This window comes from Pelobates fuscus, chromosome 1 (genome assembly GCF_036172605.1).
Source record: "Pelobates fuscus isolate aPelFus1 chromosome 1, aPelFus1.pri, whole genome shotgun sequence".
Classification (NCBI taxonomy): domain Eukaryota; kingdom Metazoa; phylum Chordata; class Amphibia; order Anura; family Pelobatidae; genus Pelobates; species Pelobates fuscus.
The window spans coordinates 40,385,151-40,399,501 of record NC_086317.1 but is presented as its reverse complement, the minus strand read 5'-3'; the positions used below and the strand labels follow the sequence as shown (position 1 = coordinate 40,399,501).

The 14,351-nt window shown below is 39.3% G+C and overlaps 1 protein-coding gene across 1 annotated transcript in view; it reads right to left on the bottom strand.

Moving 5' to 3' along the window:
• LTN1 (listerin E3 ubiquitin protein ligase 1) overlaps positions 1–14,351 on the bottom strand; it is a 64,084-nt gene that overhangs the window by 14,782 nt on the left and 34,951 nt on the right. The window contains exons 20-25 of the mRNA XM_063448221.1: positions 14,206–14,341; positions 13,042–13,195; positions 10,841–11,054; positions 9,298–9,532; positions 4,201–4,275; positions 190–376 (exon numbers count right to left, since the gene is read on the bottom strand). Coding sequence (XP_063304291.1) covers positions 190–376; positions 4,201–4,275; positions 9,298–9,532; positions 10,841–11,054; positions 13,042–13,195; positions 14,206–14,341 — 1,001 coding nt within the window. The remainder of the gene's footprint in view (positions 1–189; positions 377–4,200; positions 4,276–9,297; positions 9,533–10,840; positions 11,055–13,041; positions 13,196–14,205; positions 14,342–14,351) is intronic.

Below are 14,351 nucleotides of genomic sequence, written 5' to 3'. Positions count from 1 at the left end.
ATAACTTTTTTGGTATGTATTTCTGGATTATTTTTTTGTTATTCTGTCTCTCACTTTAAAATACACCTACCATTAAAATTATAGACAGGCAACCTCAAAAGAATTAATAAACCTGTAAGATAATGTGAGCTTTATTTGTTTAATATTTAAACAGTATCACACATAACCGCATAATAATGAAGCACATACTTGTGATGACGAAGCTTTGAAGAAGGTGAGTATTAATTTCCAAGTCAGTAGATAACCAAGAACAAGACAGAATTCATCATTTGGAGGCTGGATTAAGACATATTCTCCGACCGGGATTCCTTGAAGAATACTTTCCACTAAATCTTCCAAAACTGCCAGGACAGACATGAGTGCGGCAGGAGGAGACCTAAACCGAATCACAACCAAAACAAGTTTTTTAACTTGTCCTCTTTAGAGACTGATAGACTTAAAGCAAACACCCAACATGACCAAGCAACAATAATTCCAACAAACTAGTGACTAAGGAATTTACAGTGACCACAATGGAAGGAATGAACAAAAGTGCCACGCTTTATAAGACAGGAAAAAGAAAAAAAGTTACAAAAATGAGAAGAAAGACAGATTGCCAGGATACAAGAGGGAATTCAAAGTGAATTTCAAATGTAAAGGAACACAAACACGTATTCCTGACACTATAGTGTTAAAACCACCATCTAGCCCTCCCGGGCCCTGCTAAATATAGTAAAATCTTACTTTTGTTCAAATCTGCACCTGCCAACTTTGTACCTGATCTGCCTGCTTGGCGGACATCATCAGAAGTGATTCTCTGAGTCAATCACAATGCTTCCCCATAGGATTGGCTGAGACTGTCAAAGAGGCAGATCAGGGGCAGAGCCAGCACAAGTCAAACACAGCCCTGGCCAATCAGCATCTCCTCATAGAGATTCATTCAATCAGTGCATCTCTATGCGGAAAGTTCAATGTCTGCATGCATAGGGTGGAGACACTGAATGTCAGTACTGTACACTGTGCATCACTGCCCCAGAAGGCACCTCTGAGGAGCCATCTGAGGAGTGGCCAGTGGAATTATCCCTAGGCTGTAATGTAAACACTGCATTTTGTCTGGAAAGACAGTGTTCACCGCAAAAAGCCTGAAGGTAATGATTCTACTCACCAGAACAAATTCAATAAAGTAGTTTTTCGGGTGATTATAGTGTCCCTTTATGGCCAAAGCAGCTGAACTGAAAGCAGTTCAGCTATTTTCACCTTAAATTTTAAATTCACTTTGAATTTCTGTCAGTGTTCACTTTAATGAATAACCCTGTATGTCTTGTTCTGTTTTATATTATTTATATTTGAAAGAATTTATGTTTCGAATGCATTATCTTACGATTACAAACATTATTCATTCCTCTACGGGTAAACAGTAAATTCCCAGCATATAACATGCAAAAGTTCTCAGTAATAAAAAAAAGAAATATTAATCTATAGGTATATTTGACATGATCATTAGGAGATAGCAAAGGGATATGTCATTAGAGGCAAACAAGGATGTTAAACGGATAAAGATAAAGTTAGCAGTGGAAAGCAGACTGATACAGTGGTTACTCCGTCAAATCTAGCTTTGACGCAGGCACTGCGTAAGATTAATTAATGACAGCACTAAGTGCACAAGGTGACAAGTCACCGAAGCAAGAGATTTCACGAACAATGTCATGGAACAATCTGAACTCTGTAATACATTAACATTACATTTCTGCTTTTGTTCTCAATTTGAAGGTCTGCATTCTGTTTCAAAATGAATTTCTGGCAAGAAAATATAATGACTGGAAATAAAATGCTAAACATATCAACTCTATGGACTTTGTGTGTTCCTGTAGGTGGATATTAGGGGAACAAATGTCTGGCACCTGTTGAGGGATGACCAATACATTCTGTGGAGTAATTTGGAACATATTGGGAATAGGACTATTGGGGGAATACATTAGGTACACACTGAGGGTAATTCAAACTAAAGGATCTGTTGTACTGAGGTTATTAAATTCACCTTCCTCTAACTTTCTCTATTTCCCCCCCCCCCCCCCCCGCTATATAAACACAACTATTTAATATTGCAATGTAAGAAATTCCCATTACAATTATGCCAAGTTTCATTTACATGAGTCAGTTTTCACTTGGGATCTTTCAGAAATTAAATATGTTCTTACTTTAAGGATAAATTTGTCAGGGTGAAACGAACAAGTATTTCACCTCCAAAGAGAAGTCCCACAGAAAGTAAAATAAAAAGGTTTTTTTTTTTTGAATGAGCATTTAATAGAGCATGGCGAGACGTGCGACTTGCTTTTTACTGTTACACTATGACCAAATAATTCTATTCAGTAGAATGCGGAGAGATAGAGAGATGGTTGGCTTATGTCACTCAGGTGCGACAATCAAAAAGCTTGCAGCCCTTCGTCCCAACCCTTCGCATTCCTGTCTGGTCTGTCCACCAGATGGGTACTAGGAAAGTCTGGCTGACACCCCAGAGGAAATGCAATGTCTAGCTTTGTCGTATTCCCATACACACCGCACATTACTGTAAGGGTGGGACTGAGAAAGAGACTCAAGAAGAGGATAGGAGTACGAGAGATAAAGAGGGAGACTGAGCAACATAAGCAGATATGGAGAAAAACAACATGAGAACCATAGAAAGAAAAGGGAGTCACTGAGAGAGTGAGATAGATCGGTAATAAACCCAGACATGGAGAACTGTAAAGATAAAATGGAAACACAAGGAGAACCGAAGAGATAAAATGGACTGTGAAAAAAAGAAAAGAGATGAAAAACGACTTAATTCCCTCTAATACACACCTCCCCATTATCTTTTTTATTACATTTGTTTTGTGTAAGGGTTAAAGTTAGTCATTCTTATTACGCGCATTGCTTTAAAGCGAATCGCATGCTTTTTATTTTAGATGCAATTTGCTATGATTTTTATTAAAACAGGTCTACACTACCATACATTATGACAGGTGTGCAATAGAGCCAGACCAAAAAATTAAAAGATAAAGGTAAAAATAATAAATATAATGCTACCACCATTCCTATTCTAACCTTATACAGTGAATATAATTGAAAAGCACTATAGTGCAAAGTATTACTGTATATTACTTTATTTTTATTGTTTGGTTCTACATGCATCATCCCTCCATTGGTACCTGCATCTAAGTAATTATGTTATATATGTGAAAATAGATGTGGTACAGGAAACCAATAAAAAAAACTTTAAATACAATTAAAAAACTTATAAAAAAAAAAAAAACCTTTTTAAAATGTAAACAGAACATAACTAAGTAATGTAATGCTAATTTGCATTTAGACAAAATGGCCTTTGAAATCCGTCTCACTGAAGACAAATTTTATCCCAACATTCGTGATACCAAGAGTATCTGTCCAAATCCACATAAAGGATTACACAGACTTTGAAATCATCTTGTTATTAGCTCTCTTGCTAAGTTAGGTAGGCCATTGAAGCTTAAAGGACCACTAAAGACACCAAGACAATTTAATCTCATTTACCTGGCCTGGGTGCACTGGCACTGTACTTTTAAACCTGCAATCCTCCATGGCAGGATTATACCATGTCTTCCTGACAGCGACTAGAGGCACCCCCGCAGGGACAACCTTGTAAAACTCGATCATGTGCCTCTGAATTCAGTGCTTTTCTGTTTTGTAGAATGTATATGCTATAGTGCTACCTTAAGGAAACAATTACAATCCCTGACTGTAGACATGGGATCATGGGAGGGCTGTCTTAGTGAACCCTTTCGCTGAGGTGACTGGAAGACTAGAGAACGCTTACTGCAATTAATCAGTTAGTGATTAAGAACCACGCTGTATAAAACGGAACTGATTACGGTCCCTTGCGAATTGGACAATTGGTCTAAAAGGATTACTTTTGATAAATGACTGGGTAATTAGGAAGACCATTCCACTCTGAAATATCACCAATCAGCTCATTTTCTATGCTGTGTTGTATTATCCATAGAATAAACCAACAAGTTCAGATTACTCAGCATTGGGATACATGGCAACCAATCACAATCAGCCTTTTCTATTTAGGCATTTATTGTGTATTGCATGTATTTTATGGTAGTTACTTGGCAGAGTACAGGGGAGGTGGAAGAAAAAAAAATTAGAGACACATAAATCTACATTCAAAAAAAAGTAAAGCATAAATGTGTGACTTACAAAGCAGGCTCTTCATCTTCATCGCCATAGGATTTTAGATCCTCATTATCATACGCAGGGAGATCAGCCATTATTCTATAAAAGAATGTTCATTTTAATGATGTGTTAATGTCTGGTTTCACAGATGGAATTCCTTTGTTTTGATGGTCAGCTGTGCGCATAAACTCTTATCTGCCATGGGTATAATTAAATGGACACTGCAGGACGGAGCCGACTCATTCTTCGATATAATATACATTCAGAATAATATGCAAAAAACAATACATTACAAATATAAATAAAGAAATACAAAAAAATAATAATGTACATGTTCATGCAGTCAGCTTTCCATTCAGGAAGTGACTTGATCCATCATGCTCATGGCACTTCTGAGAAAGGTTTTATGGGAACAGAAAGCATTTCAGAGAATTGTAAAGCAATTGTTCGCTTTCTGCTGTAAAAGGCCTGTAGCCAATATTACGTCATATACTGTAACATTTTTAAAGGAACGCTAGGTTTAAAAGTAAAATAAATTATTAAATACGTGTCGTTGTCTGGTTTGCTCCTTTAAAACAAAAACTGGAGTATAAGGATGACTGCTTTCTGCTCTTCAAATTTCTCTGCTGCTCCTGGTGTTTTGAGATAATTGACTACTACAGTAAAATTACAAATAATTGGATCTAAAAATGCCTCCACTTGTGTTGTTTTGCAGTGTTTTAACAGCTCAATTCCAGGTTTAGCCTAGATTAGAACATGGTGACCAACCTAATCCATCTGCTGTTGGATTACATTCCAACCATTCTCAGCCAGCCAGTGGTTGGTGGAAAATTAGAAGGATCTAGACTCTAAGATTGACTTTCATTAGGAGGGACATAGGATTACACATTCCTATCTATTTTTTTAGCTATATAGACTTTAAAGGGATATCAAGTAAATTCATTACTATTATTTTTTCTATGATTTATTTATATCTTTTGACTACTTGAATATTTCCAGACACTTGCAGCCCATATACCTGCTTTTTGCAAGATATGTGGTCTGCATAATTTGTTTTGTTTTCTATATACAATTTGGGGTTAAGCCCCGTGAGACCTCTGGAGTCTCTAATAGGTACTGGACAAGTCTACTGACACCGGTAGCGCCGATCTTGTTAGGCACTACATGGTAGCGGTTTACTTTTTCTATTCATTTTTAAACAATCAATAAGTGTCAGAGGTTTGATCAGAGGAATCATAAAAAAATAAAAAATAAAAATGAAAAAATAAAAGTAAAAATAAAAATAATGCAACTTTTTCAATACATACATGTGACATGGCAGAAATCCTAATCCACTCTACATTAAATTTTTAGAGATTCTACCTATGAAAAGGGATTGTCCCTTAAAATATCAGTTACTTCCATTTATTTATTTTTTCTAGGATAATGTGTGTGGGGGGGGGGGGGATCTTGATACCTAGAAATCATGGGAATCTTAGTGCACAACAGCTGCACAATGACTGTGCAATGCAGGCCTATAATGTGCTAGGAAAACTTGATTAAGAAACACTTGGAAATACAAAGATGTAATCCCAGGGCTTGAGTCCTGCAGGAACGCGTGGGAACGGCGTTCCTGCACTTTTTTTAGTGCAGGAACGCCGTTCCCGTTTATGGTCCTGCAGGCACTCGGGGGGCGGCAAGAAATGCCGCCCCAAATGTCCCCCCTGTCATGGGGGGCCCAAGAGGTGGCCTAATGGCCACCTGAAGGATCCCCCCCGGCCGGCTCTTGTCTCGCTGTCAGCCTCGGCGAGGGAGCTGTGTCCTCTCTGCTCCCTCTCGCCGCGTCGTTTGCTGATGCTGGGAGCCGGAATATGACGTCATTTCCGGCTCCCGGCATCAGCAGACAGCCCGCGCGGCGAGAGGGAGCAGAGAGGACACAGCTCCCTCGCCGCGGCTGACAGCTAGACAAGAGCCGGCCGCACTGAAGCCCCACTGGACCCCAGGGACAGGTCCACGCCAGCTCTCCAGGTAGGGAGGCTGGGTGGACATTTTTAAATTAAAAAAATATATGCAAATTATTTTTGTGTATGTGAGTGTGTCTGTGTGTGAGTGTGTGTATGTGTCTGTGTGTGAGTGTGTGTATGTGTCTGTGTGTATGTGTCTGTGTGTATGTGTCTGTGTGTATGTGTCTGTGTGTATGTGTCTGTGTATGTGTCTGTGTGTCTGTGTGTCTGTGTGTCTGTGTGTCTGTGTGTCTGTGTGTCTGTGTGTATGTGTCTGTGTGTATGTGTCTGTGTGTATGTGTCTGTGTGTATGTGTCTGTGTGTATGTGTCTGTGTGTATGTGTCTGTGTGTATGTGTCTGTGTGTATGTGTCTGTGTGTATGTGTCTGTGTGTATGTGTCTGTGTGTGTGTCTGTGTGTGTGTCTGTGTGTGTGTCTGTGTGTGTGTCTGTGTGTGTGTCTGTGTGTGTGTCTGTGTGTGTGTCTGTGTGTGTGTCTGTGTGTGTGTCTGGGAGTGTGTCTGGGAGTGTGTCTGGGAGTGTGTCTGGGAGTGTGTCTGGGAGTGTGTCTGGGAGTGTGTCTGGGAGTGTGTCTGGGAGTGTGTCTGGGAGTGTGTCTGTGTGTGTGTCTGTGTGTGTGTCTGTGTGTGTGTCTGTGTGTGTGTGTGTGTGTGTGTGTCTGTGTGTGTGTGTCTGTGTGTGTGTCTGTGTGTGTGTCTGTGTGTGTGTCTGTGTGTGTCTGTCTGTGTGTGTGTGTCTGTGTGTGTGTGTCTGTGTGTGTGTGTCTGTGTGTGTCTGTCTGTGTGTGTGTCTGTGTGTGTCTGTGTGTGTGTCTGTGTGTGTGTCTGTGTGTGTGTCTGTGTGTGTGTCTGTGTGTGTGTCTGTGTGTGTGTCTGTGTGTGTCTGTGTGTGTGTCTGTGTGTGTGTCTGTGTGTGTGTCTGTGTGTATGTCTGTGTGTATGTCTGTGAGTGTGTGTGTGTGTCTGGGAGTGTGTGTGTCTGTGAGTGTGTGTATGTGTCTGTGAGTGTGTATGTGTGTATGTCTGTGAGTGTGTGTGTGTGTGTGTGTGTATGTGAGTGTCTGGGTGTGTGTGCGTGTATGTGTCTGGGAGTGTGTGTGTGTCTGTGAGTGTGTGTGTCTGTGTGTGTCTGTGAGTGTGTGTATGTGTATGTGTATGTGTCTGTGTATGACTGTGAGTGTGTGTGTGTGTGTGTCTGTGAGTGTATGTGTGTTTGTGTCTGTGAGTGTGTGTGTGTATGTGTCTGGGAGTGTGTGTGTCTGTGAGTGTATGTGTGTGTCTGTGAGTGTGTGTATGTGTCTGTGTGTGTATCTGTGAGTGTATGTGTGTATGTCTGTGAGTGTGTGTATATGTGTCTGTGAGTGTATGTGTGTATGTGTGTGTGTCTGTGTGTGTGTGTGTCTGTGAGTGGATGTGTGTGTGTGTGTGTGTGTGTGTATGTGTCTGTGAGTGTATGTGTGTATGTGTCTGGGAGTGTGTGTGTGTGTGTGTGTGTGTGTGTGTATGTGTCTGGGAGTGTGTGTGTATGTTAAAAAACAAAAGAGAAGCTACAGACAGTCTTAGAAGAAAAACCCAGACTGTCTGTATAACCTGGAAATAATATATAGTACCAGAGCGTCAGAAATAAACTGGTTATCTTGTATGGGTATCTAAATCAAAAGCGTAACTTAAAGTTTAATATACATACTCGAGACTAATATGCCTGATGCCACCTGTAGGTAAAGGAAAAAATTGGACGCCAGTATGTGGAATTATATAGTCTGATCCCCCATCCTATATAACAGCTTTATTCGAAAAAATATATATACTAAATAGGACCGGATCCAATATACTATACTCCAAATATAATCTTCTCAAAGGTGGTGTCACTTAGAGAATCCTGTAGCCACAGGAAAAAATAATATTAATAGGAGTGTCTGTTGTAAATTAATACATGCACCCAACCTAATGTATTATAGCAGTGCATGGTCAATATCTTCCACAGCAGTACACCTCAATAAGAAAGAATAATAATAATAGCAGACAGGATACTGCTCCTATAGACATGGAGCTACAGGGGTAGAGAGGAAAGAAAGTATCAATATCGAAAAGTCAGTCTAAAATAAGCTGACTGTAAAACATTACAAAGCCTCTCTCCCTGTTAAACTGACTAGACAGGCATAGAAGTAAAGAATGATAATAATATTAAGAAGGAATAAATAAATCAAGTGAAAATCATAATATTAAAGTGCCATTCAGTGCCCAGTGTGCAATGTGCATTGTGCAAAGAATATTAACGCCCTGTGTGTGTGTGTATGTGTCTGGGAGTGTGTGTGTGTGTGTGTGTGTGTCTGGGAGTGTATGTGTCTGGGAGTGTGTGTGTGTGTGTCTGTGAGTGTATGTGTCTGGGAGTGTGTGTCTGTGAGTGTATGTGTGTGTGTCTGAGTGTATGTATGTTTGTGTGTGTGTACGTGTGTGTCTGTGAGTCTGTGTGTGTGTCTGTGAGTCTGTGTGTGTGTGTGTCTGTGAGTGTGTGTACGTGTTTACATATGCATGCAAGTTTTTTTTTTTCTGGTGGTGGGGTGAGGGTGGAACTCGAGTGAGTTCCCACACTTTATTCCCCAGGACTTGACCCCTGTGTAATCCTAACACTAAAGCATCCCTCTGCCACCACATGCCTACCCCACTCCACAGGGGCAAAATGGTTAAAAACAAACAAACAAAAAACAACCTTTCAGTCCCAACCCAGGGCCCCTCCTCCATCGATAGCCAATGGAGGGACCTAAGGCGCATTCTGCTATCCCCATAGGAAAGCACTGACTCAGTGCTTTCCTACGGGGATATTAAAGTCACTGGATGTCCTCATGCAAAGTGTAAGGAGGGCCAGAGTCGTTTCATGTAGTCACACTCATTGAAAAGGCCAGGAAGCGAATGTATTTTACATTACAGGCCTAACAGGGAAAGGGACACTGCACCCAGACCACTTCAATGAGATTAAGTGGTTTCGGTGCCTATAGTGTTCCTTTAAGAGGTTTGCAAAGTAAGCTAAAGGAACATTTACTGCAACTCAATACAATACGCACTGCAGACATCAGCATTCTGTGTGACTCAAAAAAAAAAAAAAATACATTCTGTTCTTACTTATCCAGCATATGGTAAATTGTGATTTGCACAGATCTCTCTCTATACAGCAGGAGTGGAGACAGCGTATTCAGCAAGCTCTGTATGTTGTCAGGGAGGTTGGTCTTCTGTCCAGCCACAAACTTGGCAGGCAGTTTGTGCTTCTGCAGCTGGTGATTTGAAATGTAACAGAGGGCTTCACCCAGTGACTGCAGCACGGGGCTCAGATGGGACGTCTCCGAAGCTTTGCACTCCCCTGCACCAGTGAAAAAACAAAGTGTAAAACAATTTAAGGGAAGGAATTCCAATGGCATGCTTGCATTTTTTACATTTCTGTTATGGCAAAAGCAGAACTCCTTCCTTACTAGCCAGATGTAATATACGGTGTTTAGGAGACACATGTAACATGTAGACACTGTTATTTAATTTTACATTGTTATATTAGATTAATTTCACTTGTAACATGTAGACAGCGGTGTTCAATTTTACATTGCTATATTAGATTAATTTTGCTTGTAACATGTAGACAGCGATGTTCAGTTTTACATTGTTATATTAGATTTATTTCGGTTGCAACATGTAGACAGCGATGTTCAATTTTACATTGTTATGTTAGAAAGTCTGGGAGAGCATATTTTGTGTACCAATAAGGAGGTTAAAATATATAACTAAAAATAGCTGTTGTGAGACAATAGCCATGAAGTTTTTAAATGAATACAGATGGCTATATTATGGAGATTTGACTGTAAATATTTAACAATGATTCACACTGTTGGATCTTGTGTTTTATCGCAGCTACTACACAACTCTAAGGATTTATGGGAAGAGCATCATCTCTGAAAGCCAACCTTCAACTGTGATCAGATAAAGCACTGATTTAAGAAATGTGTTAGGGCAACTAATTAGTCTGGATTTGTGGTAAAGACTTGCCTGTCTTTACAAACCTGCCCCATTCTTCTTCCAGCTGTTTAGTTTTCTGGTTACCTACTCCATTATCTCTAAATCCATGTGCCTCCCCTCAATTCTTTTCTCAACACTAGGTTCTAACTAACACGGTCTGCCGACAGGTGCATCTGTCAAATTCGCAAATTACAGAACAGCCCCAAGCAGACCACAACTGAATATTAATTCGTTTTAACATGGACTCTATTAATTTTAAGGCAAGCTTGCACTTTCAGAGCTGTTCTCTGTAGAATTTCCTCCTCTGGTTGGTCCTAATTTGGTATTCAAATCTGAGTCATTCTAATTCCCCCCCAGAAACATGTTTTCCTATTCTCAGGCTAAGTGGGCCCTTAATGAATAAGGACACAAAACACACAAACAAAATCATTAAGGTTGTTTCTGTACCAGGAGAAATGTAGTTTGCATGTAGCATTTATGGGAGTTATGTACAAAAATTAACTATGTGCTATACATCTAAAAATGTATCAATCACCATAGAAACCAAATGAATGTCCCTGATGACTGCACCATTTGTTGATCTTTGTCCCAGAAGGGTTCTCTAAAAACATCTCTAAGTCACCACATCATAGAACCTTATTCATTTGATACTTGTTCTTGTTACCTGTTATTTTCACCAACATAGGTAAGAGTAAACTGTGTACGCCTTCAGAAAAAAACTCGTTCCATTCTGACGTAAGGTTTGCAGGAAGATTTTCTGGTTCCGTTACAGTGACAGCTTGAAAATAGGCAGAGAGATGTGATGCTATGTTGCAGCTGGTACAGACAAACAGACGAACGAGGGGAATATGGTACAATGCTCCGCTTTCACAGGCTGTCTGAAAATGCAAACATACAGAATGACAATCAGTTAAACCAGAAAACGCTACATTTAGGTCATTTTCAAGCGTATCAATTGCGGAATAAAATGGGACACTGTAGGCAAAACAGCCACTTTATTTTATTGAAGTGGTTAAAGTGCTAAACAGTACTCTGTGTTTCCCTGCAACATACACTGGAGACGCAACACTTTAGTACTTTTCTAAGAGACTAATTTGATTGGCGGCATGCACAGTAAATCCTCAATACTCGTCTGTGCAAAGCCATTTGATTGGAGGCATGTAGTGTGTGGATAACCCTCCTCTATGAGAAGCGTTTCATTGGACAGCTATCGTCAAGCCAGGAGAAGTATCTCAGTCACACAGGGGTAGGTGGGCCAGCCCTGGGAGAAGAGGCTGTTTCAGTGTTACAAGAAAAGTTAAAAACCTTTTTAAAGAGTTCTTAAAAAATGTGAACAGTGAATTACTTAATATAAAGATGCAATGTAAAAGGCGCAAATTGTATTTTTGCCTAGAGTGCCCCTTTAACTTGAAAAGAATGCACTTAAACAGTGTTTGCACAGCAAAATCTCCCCCAATAATCCATATTTATTGCATTCATGAGAAGCAGAAGATGAAAAGGAATAGTTCTCAATCCAAAGTGAAAATGAATGAAGGATTTATTTTGGTTTTGTGATTTTCTAGATAATGCCAATGTTTCCTTATTCATAGCTATGTACCCCCTTTGCAGCCGTGTCCCAATTCACATTTGTGAGACTGTTGCAGACACATCCTGTGCATTATACTCGAATTGTATATAGTTTTACATCGAAGAACTACGAATTTACACCAGTGCTAACATTTTTTTCAGGAAACGGTATTCTTTTAAGTAAATACACAAATACTGATTTAGCAATAATGTTTTGCACAGCAAACTTCAGAAGAGAGGTTAACATTTAATAAACGTATTATTTTGACTCATCCAAATTACAAAGTTTGTACAAGGGTGCCCTCATGTGGACGTTTATGCTATCTGCCTGAGTTCAGAGGAATGCAACAAAACTATTTGATAAAGATTTTTTTCGACATTCAACAGCAAGTCAGACATACTTTAAAATGCAGCAATATCTCCATTTTGGCATCAACTTTAAGTCTGGTAAGCTCTATTAAGTAATTCTGATAAAACTGTGCAGATCATTTCAGAAGAGATCTGGACAATGTTAGCAAACAGCCATCTTCCACCGGCATAATATTATGAGAGGGGGAACATACCTGCTCTGGGAAAGGTTATCTGTACTTAATTACGGATAAGGGTGATGGATGTGATGTAATTTGTTGTAACAACCTATAGATCAGTTTCAAAAAAATGTAAATTAAAAACTGTATTCCCCGAAGTGGAAATTAATATTGTAGGACCATGTCTGCTGGACTTGTTTTTGGCGGAGATTTATGCCCCCAAGGGAGACTGAAGCAAGAAAAATCTAGTGTGTTTATTAAATTAGAAATATAATATTCCAAATGAGTGCAGGCAAAGTCCTATGACCTGAAAGAAAAACAGAATGATATCTTACATTGTCTTAAATTGTATTTGTTCTAAAGAGAGAGCACTGCCCTCAAATCTGTTCTCTGAGTTGTCATTTCTCAGTGAAAATATAAAATGATCCAAGTTTCTATTTGCAGTATAGCAAAAACTATTAGAAAAAGGCAAGTCAATATAAAACGTGGAAAATGTGTTTCACAAAGAGAAAAACAAACAAACATACAACTTGTCTCACCACCTCCTTCTCAAAGTGGGAAATGACTTAACGGGTCTATCCTATTTTTTGAAAACACCGTTCATCTACGTTTCTAAAACATATTACACTTTAGGTGTGTGGAGTGTCCAATAAATATTACCAATTCTAGAACAAATTCATAAAAACAGATCGTGCACTGCTCTTGAGTTAAAGATGTTGGTAAAAAACACACTAAGTTTAATTTGTGTTGTGCACTTTGAGAATGATCTTACCTCTAACCATGATAACATGGAGCACATTAGGAAGTCCCACTCAGCCTCATCCAGCGACGTTGCAGCTGATGACAAATTATCAAGAAGAAGAGAAAATAATCTAATAATTTCAATGTTAAGACCGATCAGATTCGGGTTCACATCTTGCAAATTGCTGAAAAAGAAAGTGCAGAATCTTTCAGAAAAGTACTTTAGATTTTCAACTTTCTGGATGCTTTTTTGTAAAGTAAATATACATACACTAAGAAGGCACCAAGGAAAGAGACACTAAAAATGAAGTTAAACTAAAGAAATGCCAAATATGCTTTTTAAAGTGTGAAGTCTTGAACTGGTGGTGGGAAGACTCAGCACAAAAAAAAATAAAAAATAGCATGAAACATAACTCTATAGCAATATTCAAAAAAAGTGCAGACAAACTCCTACTACATTTGTGAATCACAAATCACTGCTTTGTAGATAAAAGTATGTGTTCTTTAAATGAGGAATCTATGCTTGATAGTGCACTACTTGCAAAATATGTATTCTGAATTCTAGTATAGCAATGAAAACCACACTATGGCCCAGCACTCATCTCGTACGTTCAAGACTTTATTGCGGAGCACACACAGTGAGTAACATTCAGCCTTCTAGAGGCCTTTATCAAAACACCGGTTTAGGAGATTAACTGTATCTTGTTTATGGGATCACAGCTTGCGGATCTCAGTTCTATATACGGTATGGCACTTGTAAGCCTATTTCCTTTACATGAAAGGCATATTCAAACCATGAGACTGTCAAAGGTTTATGCACCAGAAAATTAATTAGAATACTTAACGAGTCATTCACACCTCCCATATGTTAAAACGTGGAGCCTGAATACCAGTATCTAATGTTTATTTTTGTATATTTGCGATTAGTAACAGCCTTCCTCAGTAAATGTTTCACATTAGGGATGGTTAAAAGGTATCTACCACTCCCCTTAGCTGTTTTGGGAATTACAATTCTGCAATACATAATGCTGTGGAAGATTTTATCAGAAGTCAAAGTGATTCAGAAAAAAACCTCTGTACAGCTTCACTCCCATGGATCTCTTAGGGTTAAACTTGACTGACAGAGCAAAGCACGGTTTGCCCTCTCCAGTGCCAAAAAGGCTTAGCTGGCCACTGCCTGCCCCGCTTCACTCACCTGCTAAACAGAAAGATATCCTCCTGATCATTTTTCCACGCCAAAATGACTTTTAACACTGCAGGGAGTATTTCAGCAGACGATACAGATTCCGGGTCTGAGCAAGAGTTAATCACTGCCAGATATCCAAAGCCACCTGAACAACA